The following is a 20,096-nucleotide window of genomic DNA, read 5'->3' as shown; positions in this document are numbered from 1 at the left end:
GCTGGACACTCAGCGGCCTCAGCACAAACAGGCCCTCCCAGGGCGGCGGGTGCGGTGCGCGTGCGCGTGCGCGTGCGCGTGCGTGGGGCGGTCCCTCCCTGGTTCCCTAGCAACCGCGAGGCGGTAGCCTCCTGGCTGGGGGCCCACCCCTTCCCTGCGCCCCCCCCCACTGGGCGCTGAGTCTTGGAACCCCACTTGCTGAGCGGGGTGGGGGGGCACCCGGGCGAGGAAGGAATGTGGGGGCCCCGGGCCCGCGTGTCACCCGCAGACGGCCCCGGACCGGCTGGAGAACTCGGTGCGGCACAACCTGTCCCTGAACAAGTGCTTCGAGAAGGTGGAGAGCAAGCTGGGCGGCTCCTCGCGCAAGGGCTGCCTGTGGGCCCTGAACCTGGCGCGCATCGACAAGATGGAGGAGGAGATGCACAAGTGGAAGAGGAAGGACCTGGCGGCCATCACCGCAGCATGGCCAACCCGGGTGAGGCCCCCCGCGCAGGCGCACGCGCACGTGCAGGACGCGCCCGGAGCGCGCAGGCGCACACGCAGGACGCGCCCGGGCGCGCAGGTGCACACACGTGCGCGCAGGCGCACACGCACACGTAGGACACGCCCGGGCATGCTGGCGCACACGCAGGACATGCCCGGGCGCACAGGCGCACACGCACGCGCAGGACACGCCCGGGCGCACAGGCTCACACGCACGCGCAGGACACGCCCGGGCGCGCAGGCGCACACGCAGGACACGCCCCGGCGCGCAGGCGCACATGCACGCGCAGGAGCGTGCACACCCACCCGCGCGGCATCGCACAGGCCGCACTCACACAGAAGCCACGCACGCCTGTGTGGCTTCACACACGCACGTGTGCACACCCATCACACGTAACACCTGCGTGCTGTACGCCACACACGCGCGTGCACACAGTCGCTCTCCCCCAGCTCGGCCCAGGACCTGCCTCGGGTCTCAGCCAGGGTGAAGGGGACACAGAGGCCTGGTGTGCAGGCTCCCCACCTCCACCCATCTCACTGTCACCCCAAGTTTGTCGCACAGAGTCATGGGACAAGACAGCCTTTACTGATTACTTCGTGACCACGGTGGCAGCGATGTCAAATTTAACCAATGAGTAGTGCCTGTGGGGCCTAGGGTGGGGGAATATTGGCCCCTTTGTACCAAATGGGTAAAGGATGACTTATTATTTTGTCAGTCGTGGGGCTTGAACTCAGGGCCTGGGCGCTGTCCCTCAGCTCTTTTAGTTCAAGGCTAGCGCTCTATTACTTTGAGCCACAGCACCACGTATGGGTTTCTGGTGCTTAATTAGAGATAAAGGGTCTCATGGACATTCCGGCCTGGGCTGGCATGGAACCATGATCCTTAGATCTCAGCCTCCTGAGTGGCTAAAGATTACAGGCGTGAGCCACTGGCACCCAGCTTCCTGAGCTTTTTTTGCTCGAGGTTAGTACTCTACCACTTTGAACCACAGCTCCACTTCTGACTTTTTGGTAGTTAATGGGAGATCAGGGTCTCACAGAGTTTCCTTCCCCCAACTGGCTTCAAACATCGTCCCTCAGATCTCAACCTCCTGAGTAGCAGGGATTACAGGCATGAGCTACTGGTGCCTAGCTGGGTGACATGTTTTAAGGGCAAAGCAATATATTGAAAACCTGCAAATTGACCTGGGCAAGGTGGTACACATTGTAATCCCAATACTCAGGAGGCTGAAACAAGAAGATCATGAGTTTGAGGCCAGCCTGGGCTACACATGAAACTCTCTCCCTCCCCCCCTTTCTCTCTCTCTCTCTCTCTCTCTCTCTCTCTCTCTCACACACACACACACACACACACACATACCCTGCAAGCTGTATCTATAGGTTGGTCCAATTTTTCTACATCTGACTATTTATGCTGAGGGAATCAAAAATTTGAGGAGGGAGACGTTTTATGGAGCCCAGTGTCATAGTGTATGCCTGTAATCTCAGCACGCAGCAGGATAAGGCAGGAGAATCAAGGATTCTAGGTCAGTCTGGGCTACAGTGGCGAGTCCTTTTCTCTAAACAAAAAAGAAGCAATGGCGGGAGCATGACTAAGCAGTAGAGCACCTTCCTAGCAAGGAGAGACCCCAAGTTCAAACACTCCAAAGTAGAATCCTAAAAGAGGGGAGAGGGTAGCGCAGAACACTTGCCTAGCATAAAAAAGTTCTGGGTTCAATACTTGGTAGCACCAAAAAGTTTCTTACGGAAACTATCCATTACAAAACTGTAAGAAGTTAAAAAAGGAAAACATTCTGAGTATCTCATAATTAGATACCTTAGTAGTGTATCATATAAGTTTTCAAAAAGTATTTTTGGAATATAAATTCTCCCAATGCACTAAGTGAAAGGGACAAGCTTTTGAACCCATGCACCCAGCATGAGCACATTTTATTTTATTTTTTTTTCTGTTGTGGGGCTTGAACTCTGGGTCTGGGCGCTGTCCCTCAGCTCTTCAGCTCAAGTCCAGTGCTCTACCACTTGAGCCACAGCTCCACTTCCAGTTTTCTGAATGGTTTGTTGAAGAGTCTCATGGACTTTCCTGCCCTGGCTGGCTTTGAACTGTGATCCTCAGATCTCAGCCTCCTGAGCAGCTAGGATTACAGGCGTGAGCCACCAGCGCCTGGCATGAGCACATTTTAAAGTGCCCCACTTTCCCACCTTTCACCCCCAAACTCATTTAATAATATAGATGTGCATACACATATACAAATCTGCACGAATGGAGAAAGCATGAGGAAGAAAATGCACCCACTTCCCACCAGGGGAGAGATCGCTGATCATTTTTACATTCTCCACATTTCTGTAAAATTTTCAAACTGTCTTTTATAAGCAAAATGGCTTTTATAAGCAAGAAGAAAGATTGCCGGGCTGGGAGGGTGGCTCAGTGGTAGAGCGCTTGCCTGGCATGCCTGAGGCCCTGGGTTCGATTCCCAGCACCACATAAGCAAAAAGAAAAAAGCCAGAAATGGCGCTCAAGTGGTAGAGCGCTAGCCTTGAGCTGAAGAGCTGAGGGACAGCGCCCAGGCCCAGAGTTCAGGCCCCACGACTGGACCCCCCCCCCAAAAAAAAAGAAAGAAAGATTGCATCCGCTGCTTTTTCTCAGGTCCAGGAACGTGAGGAGGAGCAAGGGGCACGGGAACGGAGTGTCCAATGGGGCTCCGGTCTGACTCATTGGCTCCCGGCCAGCTTGAGTCTGGACGTGGAGGGCGGGAGATGGGGTAGAGAGGAGCCATAGGTAGGACCAACAGTCCTGGGCTGGTGCCTACTAACAGAGCTCTGGCCTTGTGGGACAGCTTGGGTGTCCCTCGACCTGTGATTTCATGTGAGATGCTGTCCTTCTAGATTCCAAGTGTCTTCTTTTTGTTTGTTTTTTGGTCGGTCCTGGGGCTTGAACTCCGGGCCTGGGCGCTGTCCCTCAGCTCTTCAGCTCAAGGCTAACACTCTACCACTTGAGCCACAGCGCCACTTCTGGCTTTTTCCATGTACGTGGTGCTGAGGAATGGAACCCAGGACCTCAGGCATGCAAGGCAAGCGCTCTACCACAAGCCACCTTCCCAGCCCAAGTGTGTTCATGTCTGAGGGTCACCTAAATAGTTCTTGGGACCCCCCCCTCCCCAAAAGGTCCAGTCCCAGATTGTTTTGTCTACCACGAGACATAGCCAACAGCCCAGTGGCAGAGTCATTTTTGTTTTTATCAAAGAGACTCCGGTTCTGAACTCACGGCAACACATCTTCAGGTCAAGGACACCTTGAGTGTGAAAGAATCTGGTCTCAGTCTCCAGATCTGGGGTCTCTGCCTGGGCTGGTGCGAGGATCAAGCGGAGGCACAGGCTACAGGCCGGGGAGCCACACACGGTGCTGAGGGGCAGGGGCTGGGCGATTATTGACAGACCCCTCCCCTCAGGCCTCCCATCATGACGTCATCGTGATGTCATCACGGGGCCGACCATCTGAGACCCTTGTGAAGTCCACATGGGCCTCGAACCCAGGCCTCACGCTGGGTTCTGAGGCCCCTCTCCTATTTGTCTGCAGAGGAGCTGGACAAACTCATCTCCGACCGGCCTGAAAACTGCCGGCGTCCTGGCAAAGCCGGGGAGCCCGAGGCCCCCATGCTCACTCACGCCACCACGGTGGCCGTGGCCCGCAGCTGCCTGGCCGTCCCGCAGCTCCCACCCAGGACCCTGTCCCTGCACCAGCAGGTGCAGCAGCAGGCACAGCTGGCCCCAGACTCACCAGCGCCCGCCCAGACGCCGCCCCTGCAGGCCCTGGCAGCGCTGAGCCCTGGGCCTCTTCCCCAGCCCACCATGGGCCGGGCTCCCGGGGACTTCCTCAACATCAGCGCCGACATGAGCACCGAAGTGGACGCCCTGGACCCCAGCATCATGGACTTCGCTCTGCAGGGTGAGGCCCGGGGTGGGGGAGGGAGTGGGGGGGAGCAAAGAGAAGAACATGTTGGGGAGGAGCTCAGACCGCACCGTTGGCTCACTCACATTCACAATCCTAGCAACTCTGGGACACTGAGACCTGAGGATGGAGGTTCAAAGCCAGCCCAGGAAGGAAAGTCAGCGAGACCTTTATCTCCAGTTAACCAGCAAAAAGCTACAAGTAGAAATGGCGCTCAGGTGGTAGGGTGCCATGCTTGAGCAAAGAGCCAAGAGAGAGCTCAAGGCTCGGAGTTCAAGCCCCAGGCCTGGCCAAAACATAAAGGAAAGGAAGGGAAAGAGCCATCTGTCTGCCACCACCCACAGCCACCATCCGACACTGCGGCTAACGAGCTCTTGCTCTATACAAAGCCCCAGTCCATGCTCAACGCTTACTAAATCCAGTGATCTAAGACCGCCGCCACTTCCTGGCCCTGTTCCACCAGAGAACACTGAGCAGTGGGAAGTGAAGTCAGGGTGACCCCAGGTCACCCCAGGTCACCCAGGTCCTCAGCCGCAGACCTGAGATCTAAAGCCTAGTCTCTCTGACCCGCAAGCTTCCTGCAGGAACAGCCTCAGCTTGGATGTGTCAAACCCTAGGTGGGGGGGGGGAGTGGGAGAGAATGAATGAATGAATGAATGAATGAATGAATGCAGTGTGCCAGCCAGTGTCCCCGAAGATGGGGTTGTTTAGATCAGCCTCTGCCTCTGGATTGCCTTGGAGTGCAACGGAAAGGGAAAAGAATGCTTTGTCCTTGGCTCTCTCTCGAGGTAGATTTTCTGATCATCTCCATTAGGAGGGGCTAAGGATAGACACGTGGACACATGGAGACACAGACAGACACACACACACACAGACAGACAGACACACACAGATGGCTAGGTGGCAGGGTCCGGGGCTAGAACTTGGGGTCCCTCTGAGCTCTCTCTACACCACATGACCTTGACTGCCATCCCCAGTGGGGATGGACCTGGCCCCCGCGGGAGCAACGCCAGCTCGCCTCACCCATATGCTTTTGTCTTTGCAAGGGAACTTCTGGGAGGAGATGAAGGACGATGCTCTGGGAGCCTTTGGGGACTCCCCACTCGGCTGTGACCTGGGACCCGCAGCTCTGATCCCCGGGCCTGGCTGCAGTGACCGTGCCTTCCCGGATGTGCAGGTGACGGGCCTCTACGCCGCCTACTCCACTCCCAACGGCGCAAACCCCTCGGTGGCCCCCACGGCCCCCCAGTACCTAGGCCCCGCAGGGAACAAACCCATCGCCCTGCTCTGAGATCCTGCAACTTTCCTGCCCTGCCCGCCCCCCCGGGGCCCCCAGTAGCTGATGCCAGCAGACCGGGTGCTCCCAGAGCTGGTCCCACACCACCCTGCCTCAGGCCCCGCGAGGACCTAGCTATGGCAGGGAAGCGGCTCCTCTAGACGACGGAGGAGCACGGATGAACACCCCAGTCTCATCCCGCCCCTCCAACATCTGAGATTGCAGCCTTCTTCCAGCCTCGGGTTCTGCCTGGCTAGTTTTTCCTGGAAGGTGCCAGAATTTCCGACGGCAGCCTCTGGGTCCAGGCTGCCCCTGTGTAAATGTATTTCTATTTATTGTGGCCTGTCCACCACCTCTGCGACCCCAGCCGGAGCCCCCAGGACGAGGCTCTTCCGTCCCTCCCCACGTCTCGGTCCTCCTGACGCCTAACGGCTCCTCAGGGCCCCACGGAGCAACTCTTTCCTCAAACAAGCCAGCACTGTGTCTCCCTGAAGCGCCCGGTGGGTGGTGTGAGCGGCCCGAGTACCCTGCTGCGGTTCTAGTTTCCATGGGTGCTGTGGTTTGGGGACTTCCTAAGGACAAACGGCGGGCTGCAGGACAAGTAGAATGGCCCTGGATGGGAAGGAGTAAGCCTGGAACCATGTCGGCCTGCAGTGAGCAGATGCACTTGATGACCTGGTACTTGAGCCTAAGTGCTGGTTCTGCAGGTGGGAGGCGAGAGCCAGCACGCCCCACTGTGGCCCACACGGTGGCAGTGACCCCCACTTTCCTCTCCCCACCCCCTGATGGGGGGGGGCTCCTCTGTCTAAGAGTTCCCAGACCCCACACACCAGATCAGCCTGACCCATCACCAGCCCAGCCAGCTGCTGGGGAGGCTGACATCTTGGAAGTCCTTTCTAGTTCTAGACCTTTGTATCACCTTCCCCAGTAAATGCGGAGATTTAAGTGGTTATTAATGAAGACCCCCGGTGGGAATCCCCAGGGACTGTAGCCATAGCATCAATAAAGGCTGAGCAGCAGCTCTGTGGCTCAGGAGATGAGGGGTGGGGTGGGGATGATGTCACAGCTCTGTGGGAGGCGGGGCCAGGGCTCGGGTCATTAAGGATGACGTCAGCACGGCCTGCGTTTCTGACCCTCCGGGGTCGCGCTGGACAGGCCTGGTCTCAGCGTGGGTTGCAAACACTGCGGAAGGCTTCAGGAGGCTGGGTGGGATGGAGTCCGTGTGTGCCGGACCCCGGCAAGGACCCTGGCAGCGCGGCTCCGAGCTGCCCCGCAGGGTGGGCGGGGAGAAGACATGGAAGGCATTGCCCCCCTCTCTTGGCACCCACTGTGTGCCAGGCTCTGTGCTGGCCGTGGCTGTGAACACATCCAGCCCTCCTAGCAGCCCTGCGACGCTGTCTAACTAGGTAGTTGTGATGGCAATATTGGCAGATGAAAAAACAGACCTGGAGACCACAATGTGTGACTGGAGCCCCCGGATTATAGTACTAAGGTGCATGGAATTAGTTGGACTTTGTGTGTGTGTGTGTGTGTGTGTGTGCTGATCTTGGGAACTTGAACTCAGGACCTGGGTGCTACCCCCAAGCTTTTGTGCTCAAGGCTGGTGCTCTACCACTTGAGCCACAGCTCCACTTCCAGCTCTTTTTTTGTCAGGCGTGGGGCCTGCACTCTGGGCCTGGGCGCTGTCCCTCAGCTCTTCAGCTCAAGGCTAGCACTCTACCACCTGAACCATAGCTCCACTTCAGGCTTTTTCTGCTTATGTGGTGCTGAGAAATCGAACCCAGGGCCTCATGCATGCAAGGCAAGCGCTCTACCACTGAGCCACCGGCCCAGCCCACATCCAACTTTAAAAAAAAAAAATTGGGGGGCGGGGGAAAGGGGACTAGTCCTGAGGCTTGAACTCAGGGCCTGGGCATTGTCGCTGAGGTTCTTTTGCTCAAGGCTAGCACTCTACCACTTGAGCCACAGTGCCTCTTCTGGCTTTTTTCTGTTTATATGGTACTGGGGAATGGAACCCAGGGCTTCACCCATGCTAGGACAAGCACTCTACCACTAAGCCACATTCCCAGCCCCCACTTCCAGCTTTTTGATAGTCAATTGGACGTAAGCGTTTCAGACTTTCCTGCCCAGACTGACTTCAAACCACAATCCTCAGATCTCAGCCTCTTGAGTAGTTAGGATTACAGGCGTGAGCCACTGCACCTGGCTTTTTAAAAACAAAACAACAACAAAAACCCGCAATGAGAGAATGGTTGGCAGCTTCCCTGGAGGACAGGACTCACAACACACAGAGCTCCATGACCCAGAGAAAGGAAGGGGGTGGATGGCAGGTGGTGGGTGGTAGCTGAAAGGGGTCACCTCAGAAGGGGGTGCACAGAGAGGGTGTCTGCAGGGGCCTAGCGCCTGTGACCCCACCCCATGCCTAACTCCGGGGGGGGGGGGCTGTGAACATCACAGCCCCCAACCACCCCAGCAATTGGTTGGGAGTGAGCTAGGCCATCTCCGTCACCCCAGGGCCTTTGCAGGAGCTATGGGAGCAGGTACCCTGGAGGGCTAAGTCAGAAGGACGGGGCAAGAGCCAGGGGTCACCTCGTGGTAGAGGTTGGGTCTGGTGACCTTGCACCCCAGGCAGGTGAGGGCCAACACAACCAACACCAGAGAATCACAAACTCTAGGCAGAGCCCAGGTCACACCCAGAGCCCCAGGGACCTCGGAAACCAGCACAAAGGCAGGTGGGAGTGTGTGTGTAGGGAGGGGGGGCTGTCCAGATTCTCTCTGGAGTTGGGCACCATCCACACATCTGCCACGCGCTGCCCCGAGCCACGTGAGCCACACACCTCTGCAGGCAGCGCTGCTGGGGCCAAGCACCAACTACTGAGAAGGTGGCACGGTCCCATTTCCCGGATGGGAAAACTGAGGCTCGGCGGTCATCGTGCCTTCTCTCCCCTTGCACGAAAACGCAGCCACGGTTCCAGCAACAAAGTCACAGCCCTTGCTGCCACACGCAGAGCAGGGCGGGGGGCTAGATTCTCAGGGTGAGTGCCGTGACTCAGTTTACCCCCATCGGCTCCCTCCACCCCCCATGGGGCAAGGCTGTCATTATGCCCTGAGAGAAGGCTGAATCATCAGGACTTCGGTCCTGAACCCTGCGACCCGTGAGCTTGCCACGTGACCCAGTCGGGGGGAAGGGAGGGTCCGGATGCCCGTCGGCTGGGCCCGATGTGATCTCCAGGGGCCTGAATGAGGGAGGGAGGCAGACGAGGCAGAATCAGATCCGAAGGTGCAAAGGGCCGGCTTTGAGACAGGAACAGGGTCACTAGAAATGGAAGGGACAAATGGATTCTCCCCTGGGGTCACTGGGGAAGGACGGAAACCTTGGCCCTGTGAGACCCAGTTTGCACCTCTGACCTCTGGAACTGTAAGATGATCACTTGCCCATCACGTGGCCATTTCACGGAGGGGGAAACTGAGGCCCAGAGACAAGTCAGCCTGAAGGAGACTAGTAAGCTCTACCTATGGTGTGGAAGCCTGACCTCGGATCTCAGAACCCCCAGTGCCTGGACAGCAACCCTGAGGCAAAATGAGCATCTATTGTGTGAATGGGACCCCCACTCTGCCCTCCCCCCTCGGGGCAATTCATCCTGAAGCTGTCCCTGCCCGTCCCCCAGCGTGGCCCCTTCCTCCACCAGCTGCCCGGCAATGGAAGCAAAGGGGAGAGGTGGGATGAGGAGACTGGGCCCCCCCCATCCCCTTAGGCCTGGTGGGGAGCTGCCTCCTCCTCCTCCTCCTCTCCAGGCCCCCTTCCTTCCATTGGCTCACGCCTCTGCCCAGCTGTGGATAGTTTGCAGCTTAGAATTGACTCCTGGGCGCGCTTGAGCTTTGTGCCACGTGCAGCCCTTGACGGACCCGCTGGGGCTGACAGGGCCAGGAGCAATGTGGGTTTTCTTTTGTTTGAAGACAGGGTCTCTGCTTGCCTAGCCCCAGCGATGGCCTGGAGCCAGCCATCTTCCTGCCCAGCCTCCTTTGGGCTGGGATTACAGGCGTGAGCCACCATGCGTGGCAAACCATCTGTAACAAGCACTCCTACTGATGTTGGGAAGAGGCTTGGGGGAAGGAGAGGAGAGTGTAGGGGTGGAGCAGGGGGGAGTCCCTAGCTGGTAAACCCATGGCTGCAGAATCTGGAACATTTCTTCCAACTCAGACCAAAGGAGCCCCCTACTTTTGCGCAGGGGGTTGAAAGGTGGCGTGGAGGTCTGGGACATAGGTGGGGTGGGGAAGACAGGCCAACATACCTCAGGTCCCTGCTCGCCAGGGATGAGCCTTGCGGCAGTCCACCGCTGCTTCCTCCATGGGCTAGAAGGGTCCGCCATGACCAGGCTGGCAGCACCACAGAATATACCGGAAGTGGGAGGGAGGGAAGGCGGAAGGGTGGGGCATGTGGGTCTGGCAGTCAGAGCAGCTGCATCTGGGCCAGCCACAGAAGCTGAGGCAGAGCAGTGAGCGCCCGGGTGGGGTCTGTTTTCCCCTCTATGAGGCGTGAGGGGAGGCAGGTGTAGAGAGCAATGTCAGGCAGAATGGTGCACACCTGTAATCCCAGCTTCCGGGGAGGAGGTAGGGAAAGGAGGAGCATCAGTTCCACGCAAGCTTAGGCAAAAATGAGAGAGACCCTATCTCAGGAACAAAATTACAGGTCAGGTCCCAGCGGCTCACCTCTATAATCCTCAGGAGGCTGAGATCTGGAAGCTTGTAGTTCAAAGGCAGGCCCGACAGAGAAGTCTACAAGACTCTGTCTCCAAAAATAATCAGCAAAAAGCCAAGCTGGAGGCAGGCCTCAAACAGGAAAACACCAGCCTTGAAAGTTCAAGGCCCTGAGTTCAATGCATACTTGCATGCTTGAGGCCCCTAGTTCAGTGGCCACAAGGAGTTGAAAGACTCCTATGTGCCAAGGGAAAAAAAAAATCCTGGCAGAATAAAAGGCCTAAATGTCACGTGTTTTGGAGAGCTACTGAACAGCCTCAGGTGGGGGGGAAAGGATAAGGGTCATTTGAAGGTTGGATCTGGGGCTGGGAACGTGGCTCAGTGGTAGCGCACTTGCCTTGCATGCCTGAGGCCCTGGGTTCGATTCCTCAGCACCACATAAGGAGAAAAAGCCAGAAGTGGCGCTGTGGCTCAAGTGGTAGAGCACTAGCCTTGAGCTGAAGAGCTGAGGGACAGCGCCCAGGCCCAGAGTTCAGGCCTCACGACCGACAAAAAAAATTAATAGTGAAGGTTGGATCTGTGCCAGTTCCAAACTCTGACCATACCACCAACCCATGCCAAAGGAAGCAACTAGACACTGTCATCCAACAGACTTGGATTAGTGCCCAGTCCCGTTCCTGTGTGACCGCAGCCTTGCCTCTTTACCTCTCTGAGCCTCCTGTCTGGTTACAGAGCATAGAGGAATGAAGACGATGGGGAATATGAAAGCTGGGGGGGGGGCACTTCACTACTTCACTTCCTCCTGCGCAGCTAGCGTTTCGCTGGCACCTTCTGGGGCTTGGCAAAGGGGAAGATTTTTGAGAACTGGAAATGGGTCTTCGGCATTCCTCCACTCCTGCCTTCCCCCTAGCTGGAGAGACAGAGCATCCTCCAGATCTCGGCTGATGTGTGAAGATGGAGAGATGCACGTGTGGCCGGGCCGGCCTATCTGGCCCTTACAGTAAGTCAAGGTCAAAGTGTTTCCTTCAAAAAATAGTTTATTCCGCAGGGCCCCTGGCAGGCTGGCCGCCCCCCACCGTTTCAGGGTAGCCGCTGCTCCCTGGCTTGTCTTTGCTTCCCAGGGCAGCATCTCCTACCGGGCCCAGTGTCCCTCCACCCCTCCCCGCCCACCATCTCATCGGCCAGGGCTGTCATTGGCTGATGGCCACACACGTTGCATTTTGAGCTCAGACATCCTGGAGCATCCTGGCTTGTGGCGGCTTCCCCGGATTTGCACACGGGCCCACGTCACGCTCCTGTGCTCCATCTTCGCACCGCAGGCCCCCGCCCCCCCCACAGGCCTGGGTGGGAGAATCACAGCCCTCTGCGCCCTGTGGTGGCCACAAAGCTCTCCTGTCCCCAGAGCCCTGGTGCCCGATGGCTCTGCCTATCCGTGCCAGACCCCACAGCGGCCACAGGGACCCTCCACGGGATGGCGGAGGTCATCGAAGCCCGGCTGTGAGCAGGGAGAAGGTCTCATGGCCTCTGCCCTCTCAATTCAAGCAGGCGTGGTGGCGGATTTCACAGGGGTGACCGTGAGGGGCCGATCCTGGCTAATTTGGGGGTGACAAGGACAGGCAGACCCGGGGAGCCTCCTCCGGCTGACCTCAGGCTCATGGCACCGCAGCTCTCTCTCAGAAACAGAGAACGCCAACATGTTCATGGCTCTGGCTGCCAACAGGACGGCCGCTGTGATTCACTTGAGGAATGAAATGCCATTTATTCTCTTAATAATAAATAATAAAAATAATACTAAACCATTCAGGCCCTTTCCTGGGTCTAAGAGCCAGCAGTATCTGATGGGCCTTGTTACAAAAATAGATTGATCTTCCCCCTTGGTCTTCCCCGTGTACGCAGCTAAAAGAAGTGAGACGTGCTTCCAAGTGCCAGTCTTGGAGTTAAAAAAAAAAAAAATCTGAGAATAAACGATGCCCCAGCGTGACAGGAAAGGAGCTGAAGAGGCACGGAGCTCTGCCTCCCAGCCTCCCCGCCCCCCAGCCAGTCACCCCCTGCCCCCCAAGTGCGGAGAGGGGCGCCCTGCAGGAAGGGGGCCTCTGGCTGGCGGCAGTGGGCGGGACCCAGCAGTTGTGCCAGCACAAGGGTCAGCATTGCTGCTTGCTTTTCCTTTTGATTTTTTTTTTTAAGAGCAAACAAAACCCTCAGGTCCTGGCAGGGGGCCCGCGGGGGTGAGCAGGCCGGCGTGGCGTGGCTTTGTCACCGGGGTCCTGGAGCTGGCGGGCCGCTGGCTCAGGTAGACGTGGGCCGCTCGGCGCTGGTCAGCAGCTTCAACACCTGCGCCCGTTCGGCAGGGCTGAGCTGCTGGCTCAAGTGGATGGTGCAGTCCGCCGCTACCTCGGGAGTTTTCTGCACCAGACTGAGGGGACGGGGAGGGGGGGGAACGGAGAAGGACCTGGTCACTTTCTTTTTGTTAGGATGTAGTCCTCAGAGCAGGGAAGAGGCTCTGGGGAACGGAACCACACCCTGATTTCAAAGTTGGGGGCCTTCTAGGTGGGGTCCCAACATTTGGGGGCCCATCTGGCTACATTTGTAGCTCCTGGCTACACTGGAGTAGCCAGAAGCCAAGGCCGGTGCGGGCCACTCACCCCTGGATGGTCTTGAGCACCGAGTCCCGCTTGAGGTACTTGATGTTCTGGCGGATGGTGGAGCGCAGGCCCTCGCCCTCCAGCCAGTGCTGCTCTAGCCACTGCACCACTACCTGGTTGTTGTCCCACAGGTAGGCCTGGGGAAGGGGGGGGGCATGGGTGTGGCTCAGACCGGCTGCTGGACACACCACCAGGGTCGCCCCAAGTCCCCAGTGCCCGGTGTCCCCCCCTCACCCCCCCCCGCCCCCCACCACCCAGGACCCACCTTGACGGCGCCCTCGGTCTCCACGAACCAGCGGCGCAGCATGGACTGCACGTGGTCGTGACTGAGCTCGCTGCTGGCTTGCAGGACCTCCCGCTTCACCTGGTCCTCCAGCAGCCGCCGGCGCAGCCGCCAGTACAGGAAGGCCCGCGAGGTCCTCCACTCCAGCACGTCCTGGGGACGGGGATAAAAGAGCGGAGGGGGCCCTGGAGCCACCCGTGCCCTCCGGGGCGATGCACCTGCCCCACAGAGTCCAGGACGCCATAGGCACGGCAGGGCCAAGTATGAAATGCACTTGACTGGTGCCTGCCCCGGCCTGGCAGCCCTCCGCCCTCCGACACAGGCCTGTGCCAGGAAGGCAAGGTGCTAGGGCAGGACTTGGGCAGATGTGGCAGGAGACCTGGCTTCTGAACCTCGCCCAGGTGCAATGTGAAGCGGCACAGGTTAGACTAGGGGGCCCCACACCTGGAAACCACCCACGGCCCAAAGCCTGAGCCCAGGCCTCCTCCAGAAACCCGGTGACTTTCAGAGGCCCTTACGGAGATGACACCCTTCTCCAGCATCCTGCCCGGCGTGTCGTGCAGGTCGGCGAACTGCACCGCCACCTGGTGGTAGATGGGGAGAAGCTGCTCCTCCCGTGCCTTCAGCCGGGCTTCCAGGTCCTTCCGGTCCTCATCGGCGAGCTGAGACATCCCTGCCAGCCAGCGGTACACAAGCGGGTCAGGATGGCAGGGGTGCGGGACCGTCCCCCTCCCCTGGGAGGACTAACAAGTTTGTGGGACAGGCCTGGCCCCAGGAGGTGTGGGCCTCAGCTTTCAATTGGCCAAAACTTTCCGGAATGCCATCATCCATTGCTGTGGGTAGACGTGCATTGGATTGGGGCATTGTACTACTCCTACCTTTGTTTTCCACGTAGCTGGGATTACAGGGGTGAACTGCTGTGCTCAGCCTCCCCTCCCCCCTGGTTACAAAGGCGGATTTGGAAATGAGAACCATTTGAGAATCCCTCAAGTATTACATCTGTTTTTGGATCCTCATTTTATTTTGAAATTTGTATTTATTTGTTTGTGGCACTGGGATTTGAATCCAGAGCCTTACGTTCTACCTGACCTGATCCACACTCCCATTCCTCTATCTTCTATCTTTAACATACCAAAACCTACCAGCCTCGGGCCCGGCGGGCGCCTGCCGGCCTCTACAAGGAGCTGCCCCTGAGCCTCTCTTACCCAGCTGTTCCACAAGCTTCTTGTAGGTCGGGTCGATCCTTCTCATGGTCTTTACCAGGTCCTTCCTTCGGAACTTAATCTCCACCGTGCCTTCCGGCTCCAGAACCCCCGCTCTGGAAAAGACCAAGTGGGCTGGGTGTGGGAGGCATGGTCTCACCGGCTCCAGTTCAGGGAGGCGGAGGGTGGACACGAGAGGTTCCATATCGGTCCTCAGCTCTCCTCCCAGAGGCTGTGTATCTCTGCATGCATCCCTTCCCCTCTCTGGCCCTCTGTGTCTCTATCTGCCTCTATCTGCAGAGGGAAGGGCTGATCAACTCTTTTTTTTTTTTTGTCGGTTGTGGGGCTTGAACTCTGGGCCTGGGCGCTGTCCCTCAGCTCTTCAGCTCAAGGCGAGCGCTCTACCACTTGAGCTACAGCGCCACTTCTGGTTTTCTGGTGGTTTATTGGAGATAGGAGTCTCACGGTCTCTCCTGCCCGGGCTGGCTTTGAACTGCGATCCTCAGATCTCAGCCTCCTGAGTAGCTAGGATTACAGGTGTGAGCCACCAGCGCCCGGCCTGATCAACTCTTTCAGTCACTATTTCTTGAACCTGGCGGAGTCCTTCGACTTCCTCTGTGACTTGAAATCTTTGGACTTCACCCTTCCTGACTTGGCTAACTTCAGCTCTCCTAAGACCAAGACACAGTTCCTAGTCTCTTTAGTGCTCACGAGACACAGTGAGTGCTCACTGTGGCCCCAAATAAGCGGCTTCCTCTTCCCAGCCTTGTTGCTCACCCCTCAGGGTTCCTGGCTTCTTTCTTCCCATTGGCCTGGAGGAGTACCACACAGGCAGCTCTGAGCTTCCTAGTGGCCAGAGTGAAAAGTGAATACCCATCCTACGTGAATGTGGCTCAAGATCCCGAATCACCCTGGAGGACTGAGGTCCGCGGCAACCCATGAGGACACCTGGGCACCAACGCTCGACAGGCCCGACTCATGCGCCACCATACCACAACTCGCAACGAAAAGCCTGGCACATAGTAGGCACTCAAATCCACTGGCTCGGCGGATGAAGCTGTGAACTACATCTTAGGGAGAGCTACTCTGCAGCCCTTTACATCCGTCACAGCCTGAAGCAGAGTGTTCACTCTGAAAGCAGCATTTCCTGGGCTGTAGGCATTTCTGTCACCCTCCTCTCTAAAAAGACCTGCTGTCAAAAAATCCACTCCCCCCTCTCCCCCAAAGGATGGGCCAAAGGTTTCTGTGCCATGAAGGCAGTATCCTGGCGTGCATCATTGTTCAGTGATTTGTCCAGCCAGTATCTCCAGCCCATCTGACAGGAGTCAATACCATACTAGGCCCAGAGTCTAGTGAGAGGGTCCTAACTTGTATTTCTCTTTTCATCTTGGCTTCCAGGGAGCTCAGGCATGCCTGGTCTTTCCTTTATATTTATTTTCTAATTGCAAACTTCCTGGGGAAGGAGGTGAATAGGAAGACAATGTCTCCGGCTCTTAAAGGCACGCACTGCCTTGGTTGGTGAGCCCAGAGCCTGCTGTCCTCCAAGCGCGGATAACTCCCTGTGATCCCCAGCAGGGCAGTACACCCACCTGCTCTCCCTGTCCGCATACATTTCAATGCACAGGGGGTTGATGGTGGAGTCGAGGACCACCCAGGAGCCCCCGCGGAGCTCGGCGTAGGGGGGTATGTAGATGAGGATGGGCTGTGTGTACTGCCGGAGGCCGTCCACGATGTAGGCCCCGAACTTCACCACCTGGTCGTACATGTCTGCAAAGGAAGACCTGCTCGGGCTCACAGCCCACACTCGCCCACCCATGAGGCCTCGGGGGGGGGGGGGGAGTTCCAGGGTCCTGAGAGCATGTCCAGCCATGGGCCCTGGGTGGGGAGTCAGGGCAGGGCGAGGCGCAGCCTGCACACCTCTCTCTGGCAGGGTCTGGCTCTGTGGTGACTGTCCCCACCGGGTCCCTTTGAGACTATGACACAGATGACACAGGCTGCTGTCCTCGCCCACAGGAGGCCCAGCCCTGACATCCCATCCAGATACTTCCCTCCACTACCCAGCCACAGTCACGATAAGACCATGTGGAGCCAGGCGCTGGTGGCACACGCCTGTAATCCCAGCTACTCAGGAGGCTGAGCTCTAAGGATGGTGGTTCAAAGCCAGCCCAGGCAGGAGAAGTCTACGAGACTCTTTATCTCCAGTGAACCACAGAAAACCAGGAGTGGTGCTGTGGCTCAAAGTGGTAGAGCATTAGCCTTGAACAAAATTGCTCAGGGACAGCACCCAGGCCCGGAGTTCAAGCCCCAGGACTGACCACAACAAAACCAACCAAAAAACAAAACAAAAAACAGCCAACTCTGCTAGGCAATGGTGGCCTTGGGCCTCTGGGCGGGGCTGTTGGCTGGCAGGGGTGAAGGGTGAATGGAAGGTTGGGGTGCGGGCACCGGGCGCAGAACCCTTACCTTTCATCCCTCCGGAGAAGCCCCTCCAGTTGGCGAAGATCAGCAGGGGCAGCTTCTCCCGGTTGAAGTCTTTGATGGCCTGCGCTGTTTTGTATGCGGAGTCGGGGAACCACACCTGGCCGGCCTGCTGGATGATCTGAAACCCAGAACGGCCTGGGTCACACAGCAGCACCCCGGGGTCAGGGGGCCACAGCCCCGCCCCATGCTACCTGACCCTTGTGGCCTGCGACTCCTGAGCCGGGACTCAAGGAAGGCCCAAAGCGCATCCGTCAGGCCCTCACGAGACCCTTGCTGCAGCCCAGCAAGGGGCCAAGGGGCCCTCTGGCCCCACATGGGCCATCAGTGACTCCATGCTAAGCAAACCGCACAGTCTCAGCCTGGCTGCGCCCGGGAGGGGGCACACAGGAAGGGGACTGCGGGACAGTGCATAGTGTCACGCGCCCCATGGAGGGATCGCAGGAGGGCCAGGCAGAGCTCCCACGAGCCCTCTGCATGTCCACCCTCCTCCCTGGCCAGATGCTTCTGTGGGCTGGGCCGCAGGCGGCGGCCACGGCTTCCCCGTCCCTCACCTTGGCCTCGGAATCCAGGTTGGCGGGGTCGGCAGGGACGGCCACCTCCACCGTCCGCGTCTCCACGGCGATGACGCCCACGGGGATGCCCCCCAGCCTGCAAGGAGGGCGGATGGGAGCTGGGAGGCACCCCCAAAAGGGCCACAGGCACTTGTGGGTGGGCTGAGGGGCCGCACTGCTGAGGAACAGGCTGGCGAGGAGCCGGGGTGGGGTTCAGGGGTAGGACACTTACTTGCCTGACACACACAGGCCCTGCTGGGCTCCAGGAACATTCCAGCAATGGGCTGGGAACCCCGATGCCCGGTAAGGCCTGTGGGTGCGGCCCCCACTCACCTCGCTCGGCCCGTCACCACCGTCTGGGCCCAGGCCGCCATGATCTCCCTGAAGCTGCCCTGATCGAAGAATCCACTCTGCCAAGCCCCGCTCAGCGCTGCAGGCGGGAGGGCAGAGGCTGGGCTGAGCTGGGGCGGGTGAGCGCCCCAGGATGCCCCCGGTGGCACAGCTGACTTCAATGTCATCAGCCATGTGCCCTTTGCCCGCCACAGCCAGGCAATCCCAGCCCTCTCCAAGCCACACAAAACCCAGCCACCCATGGCGGCAAAACCTACTCTAGACCTTTCTGGAACATCTAACTGCATCTGTCAACACCAGATAGTCTGAGAGGCTAACCACAGTCCTGCCTGCTGTCCTGGAGGTGGGGGTTCGGGAAAGACCACTTGGCCCTGGAAAATTCATCCCATGTCCTCCCTGGCATCGGAGCTGAGAATATCGTCTTTGAGCCCCTGGTTTCCACAGAGGCAGAGACACAGGACGGGGCGCCAACCCCAGCCACAGCTGCCTCCGGTGCCTTGGAACCACAGCATGGCATGCGTGGCTGCCATGAGGAGGAGAGGAGAGCCGGGCGGGGGAATGTGTGCCCTGCTTCAGTCTCTGCCTCAGGGTGGGCCCACACGGATGGAGAAGCACTGTCAGTCAGAAGCAGGATGCTTTTCAACCGAGCTCTAAGAGGGAGAAATGTCTCCCCAGAAGTGGAAGGCAGTGCTGTTTCTTTTGCTGGCCAGAGGCTGGGGGCCTGTACTCCCGCACTGCACAGCTGGAGGGACAGACGGGTGTCCACAGGGGGTGGTATGGGGAATTCTACATTTGGGCTACGGTGGCGGGGAAGGAGGATCAGAGCTTCAGGAAACAGCAACGTCCCTTTCAGCGGGGGCAAGAGGGAACAGGTGTGCGCATGCGTGTGTTTTGGAAGAAGATACTCATCCTGGGAAGCTAAGTACCTTTTGTAAGAGCTCAGCCAAACACAGAGACGGGGAAAGAGGGAGAGAGGGAGGGACACAGAGAGGGAGAGAGACAGGGAGGGAAGGAAGACGCCAGAGCAGGTTGGGGAGGGAGGCTATGGCCGCTGTTGGGTCTCAGCTCTGTCTACTGATTCCAGAAATGAGCAGTTCCAACCCTTGTTGGTCTGCAGCTCAGAAGAAGCTCCCTTCCCTCACTCCCGTCAGCCTCTGGGACAAGGGAATGAATATCTCTGCTTCCACCTAATTCCTTTTCCCCAGGCCTAGAAAGGAAACCTGAGTCCCAGGGCCCTGGCAAAATACTCGAGCACTTACTTGGGTGAGGTCTTCCCGCAAGCATCCACCGGGGATCATAGGGAGCTCTGGATGGGACAAACTCCACATCTCTGTCGATGGGGTCCGTGGGCGTGATGATGGGGACTGGGCTGTGATTATCCTGTGAACAAAAGTCAGGTGTGCAGCTCAGCCTCCAGCCCTTGTCAGCAATGCCCACTATGGGTGTAGGCTCCTCCTCTGGCTATGATTATGCCTACTTATGCAGTGCTATCCTCTCCCTAGGGCTTCTGAGACTGCTGTTCTGGTTGGAAAATGCAAAGATGGATTTGCCCATAGATTCTCTTGAAATCTAGATTCTTGGACACCTGAGTGTTCTTCTGGATACAGATGGATTCGATGGAGACGGGAAGGGAATAAAAGGCAGGAGAGGCTACAGCTGTAGAAGAGCAGAAACTGGCCTTTCAGAAATTGCTGTGAGGCACAAACGAATGCCTCCTGGCCAAACCAATTCTCCACCAATCAGAAACAGCCTTTGTCTGGGGCCACCAAGTCTGAGCCCTGAGCATCATTTCATGTCATTATCAGATTAATCCGATTTCATAGATGAGGAAACTGAGGCTCAGGAAGAACTCCAGGACCACACTTTTCCTGATGAGGAAGCCAAGAATCCACTCCAGGCTGGTTAGGCTCTGCTACCCAGTGCTGCCTCTGTTGAGAAGCAGCCTCACCCTTCGTAAAGGACCAGCAGACAGCATCCTGATGGTGACACATCTGTGCCAGCAAAACAGCCAGGTTTAGGGTTAGGACAGGATCAGAGAGGGAAAGGAGAAGGAGGAAAAGCAAACCTGGGCCTGGCACTGGTGGCTTACTCCTGAACCCTAACTACTCAGGAAGCTGAGATCTGAGGATCATAGTTTAAAACCAGCCTGAGAAGGAAAGTCCTTGAGACACTAATCTCCAAGGA

General features: G+C 57.9%; 2 protein-coding genes across 3 annotated transcripts in view; one reads left to right on the top strand and one right to left on the bottom strand.

Moving 5' to 3' along the window:
• Positions 1 to 268: 268 nt before the first annotated feature.
• Positions 269 to 5,719, top strand: LOC122102687 (forkhead box protein N4-like; the record flags this gene model as incomplete). The annotated part of the gene is given in 4 exon segments (XM_042673428.1): positions 269 to 449; positions 452 to 475; positions 4,057 to 4,425; positions 5,475 to 5,719. Coding segments are annotated over 4 exon segments (819 nt in total), but the record flags the coding sequence as incomplete, so codon positions are not given.
• A 6,758-nt stretch (positions 5,720 to 12,477) lies between these two features.
• Acacb (acetyl-CoA carboxylase beta) overlaps positions 12,478 to 20,096 on the bottom strand; it is a 67,164-nt gene continuing 59,545 nt past the window's right edge. For both annotated transcript variants that reach the window (XM_042673419.1, XM_042673420.1), the window contains exons 43-52: positions 19,172 to 19,292; positions 17,895 to 17,991; positions 17,562 to 17,658; positions 16,993 to 17,128; positions 16,119 to 16,296; positions 14,533 to 14,645; positions 13,846 to 14,000; positions 13,310 to 13,480; positions 13,045 to 13,181; positions 12,478 to 12,815 (exon numbers count right to left, since the gene is read on the bottom strand). In XM_042673419.1, coding sequence (XP_042529353.1) covers positions 12,689 to 12,815; positions 13,045 to 13,181; positions 13,310 to 13,480; positions 13,846 to 14,000; positions 14,533 to 14,645; positions 16,119 to 16,296; positions 16,993 to 17,128; positions 17,562 to 17,658; positions 17,895 to 17,991; positions 19,172 to 19,292 — 1,332 coding nt within the window. In that variant the 3' untranslated portion in view covers positions 12,478 to 12,688. The remainder of the gene's footprint in view (positions 12,816 to 13,044; positions 13,182 to 13,309; positions 13,481 to 13,845; positions 14,001 to 14,532; positions 14,646 to 16,118; positions 16,297 to 16,992; positions 17,129 to 17,561; positions 17,659 to 17,894; positions 17,992 to 19,171; positions 19,293 to 20,096) is intronic.

The sequence above is a fragment of the Dipodomys spectabilis genome, unplaced genomic scaffold (genome assembly GCF_019054845.1).
Source record: "Dipodomys spectabilis isolate Male_0828 unplaced genomic scaffold, ASM1905484v1 ptg000826l, whole genome shotgun sequence".
Classification (NCBI taxonomy): Eukaryota; Metazoa; Chordata; class Mammalia; order Rodentia; family Heteromyidae; genus Dipodomys; species Dipodomys spectabilis.
This window is presented reverse-complemented; position numbering and strand designations above follow the sequence as displayed.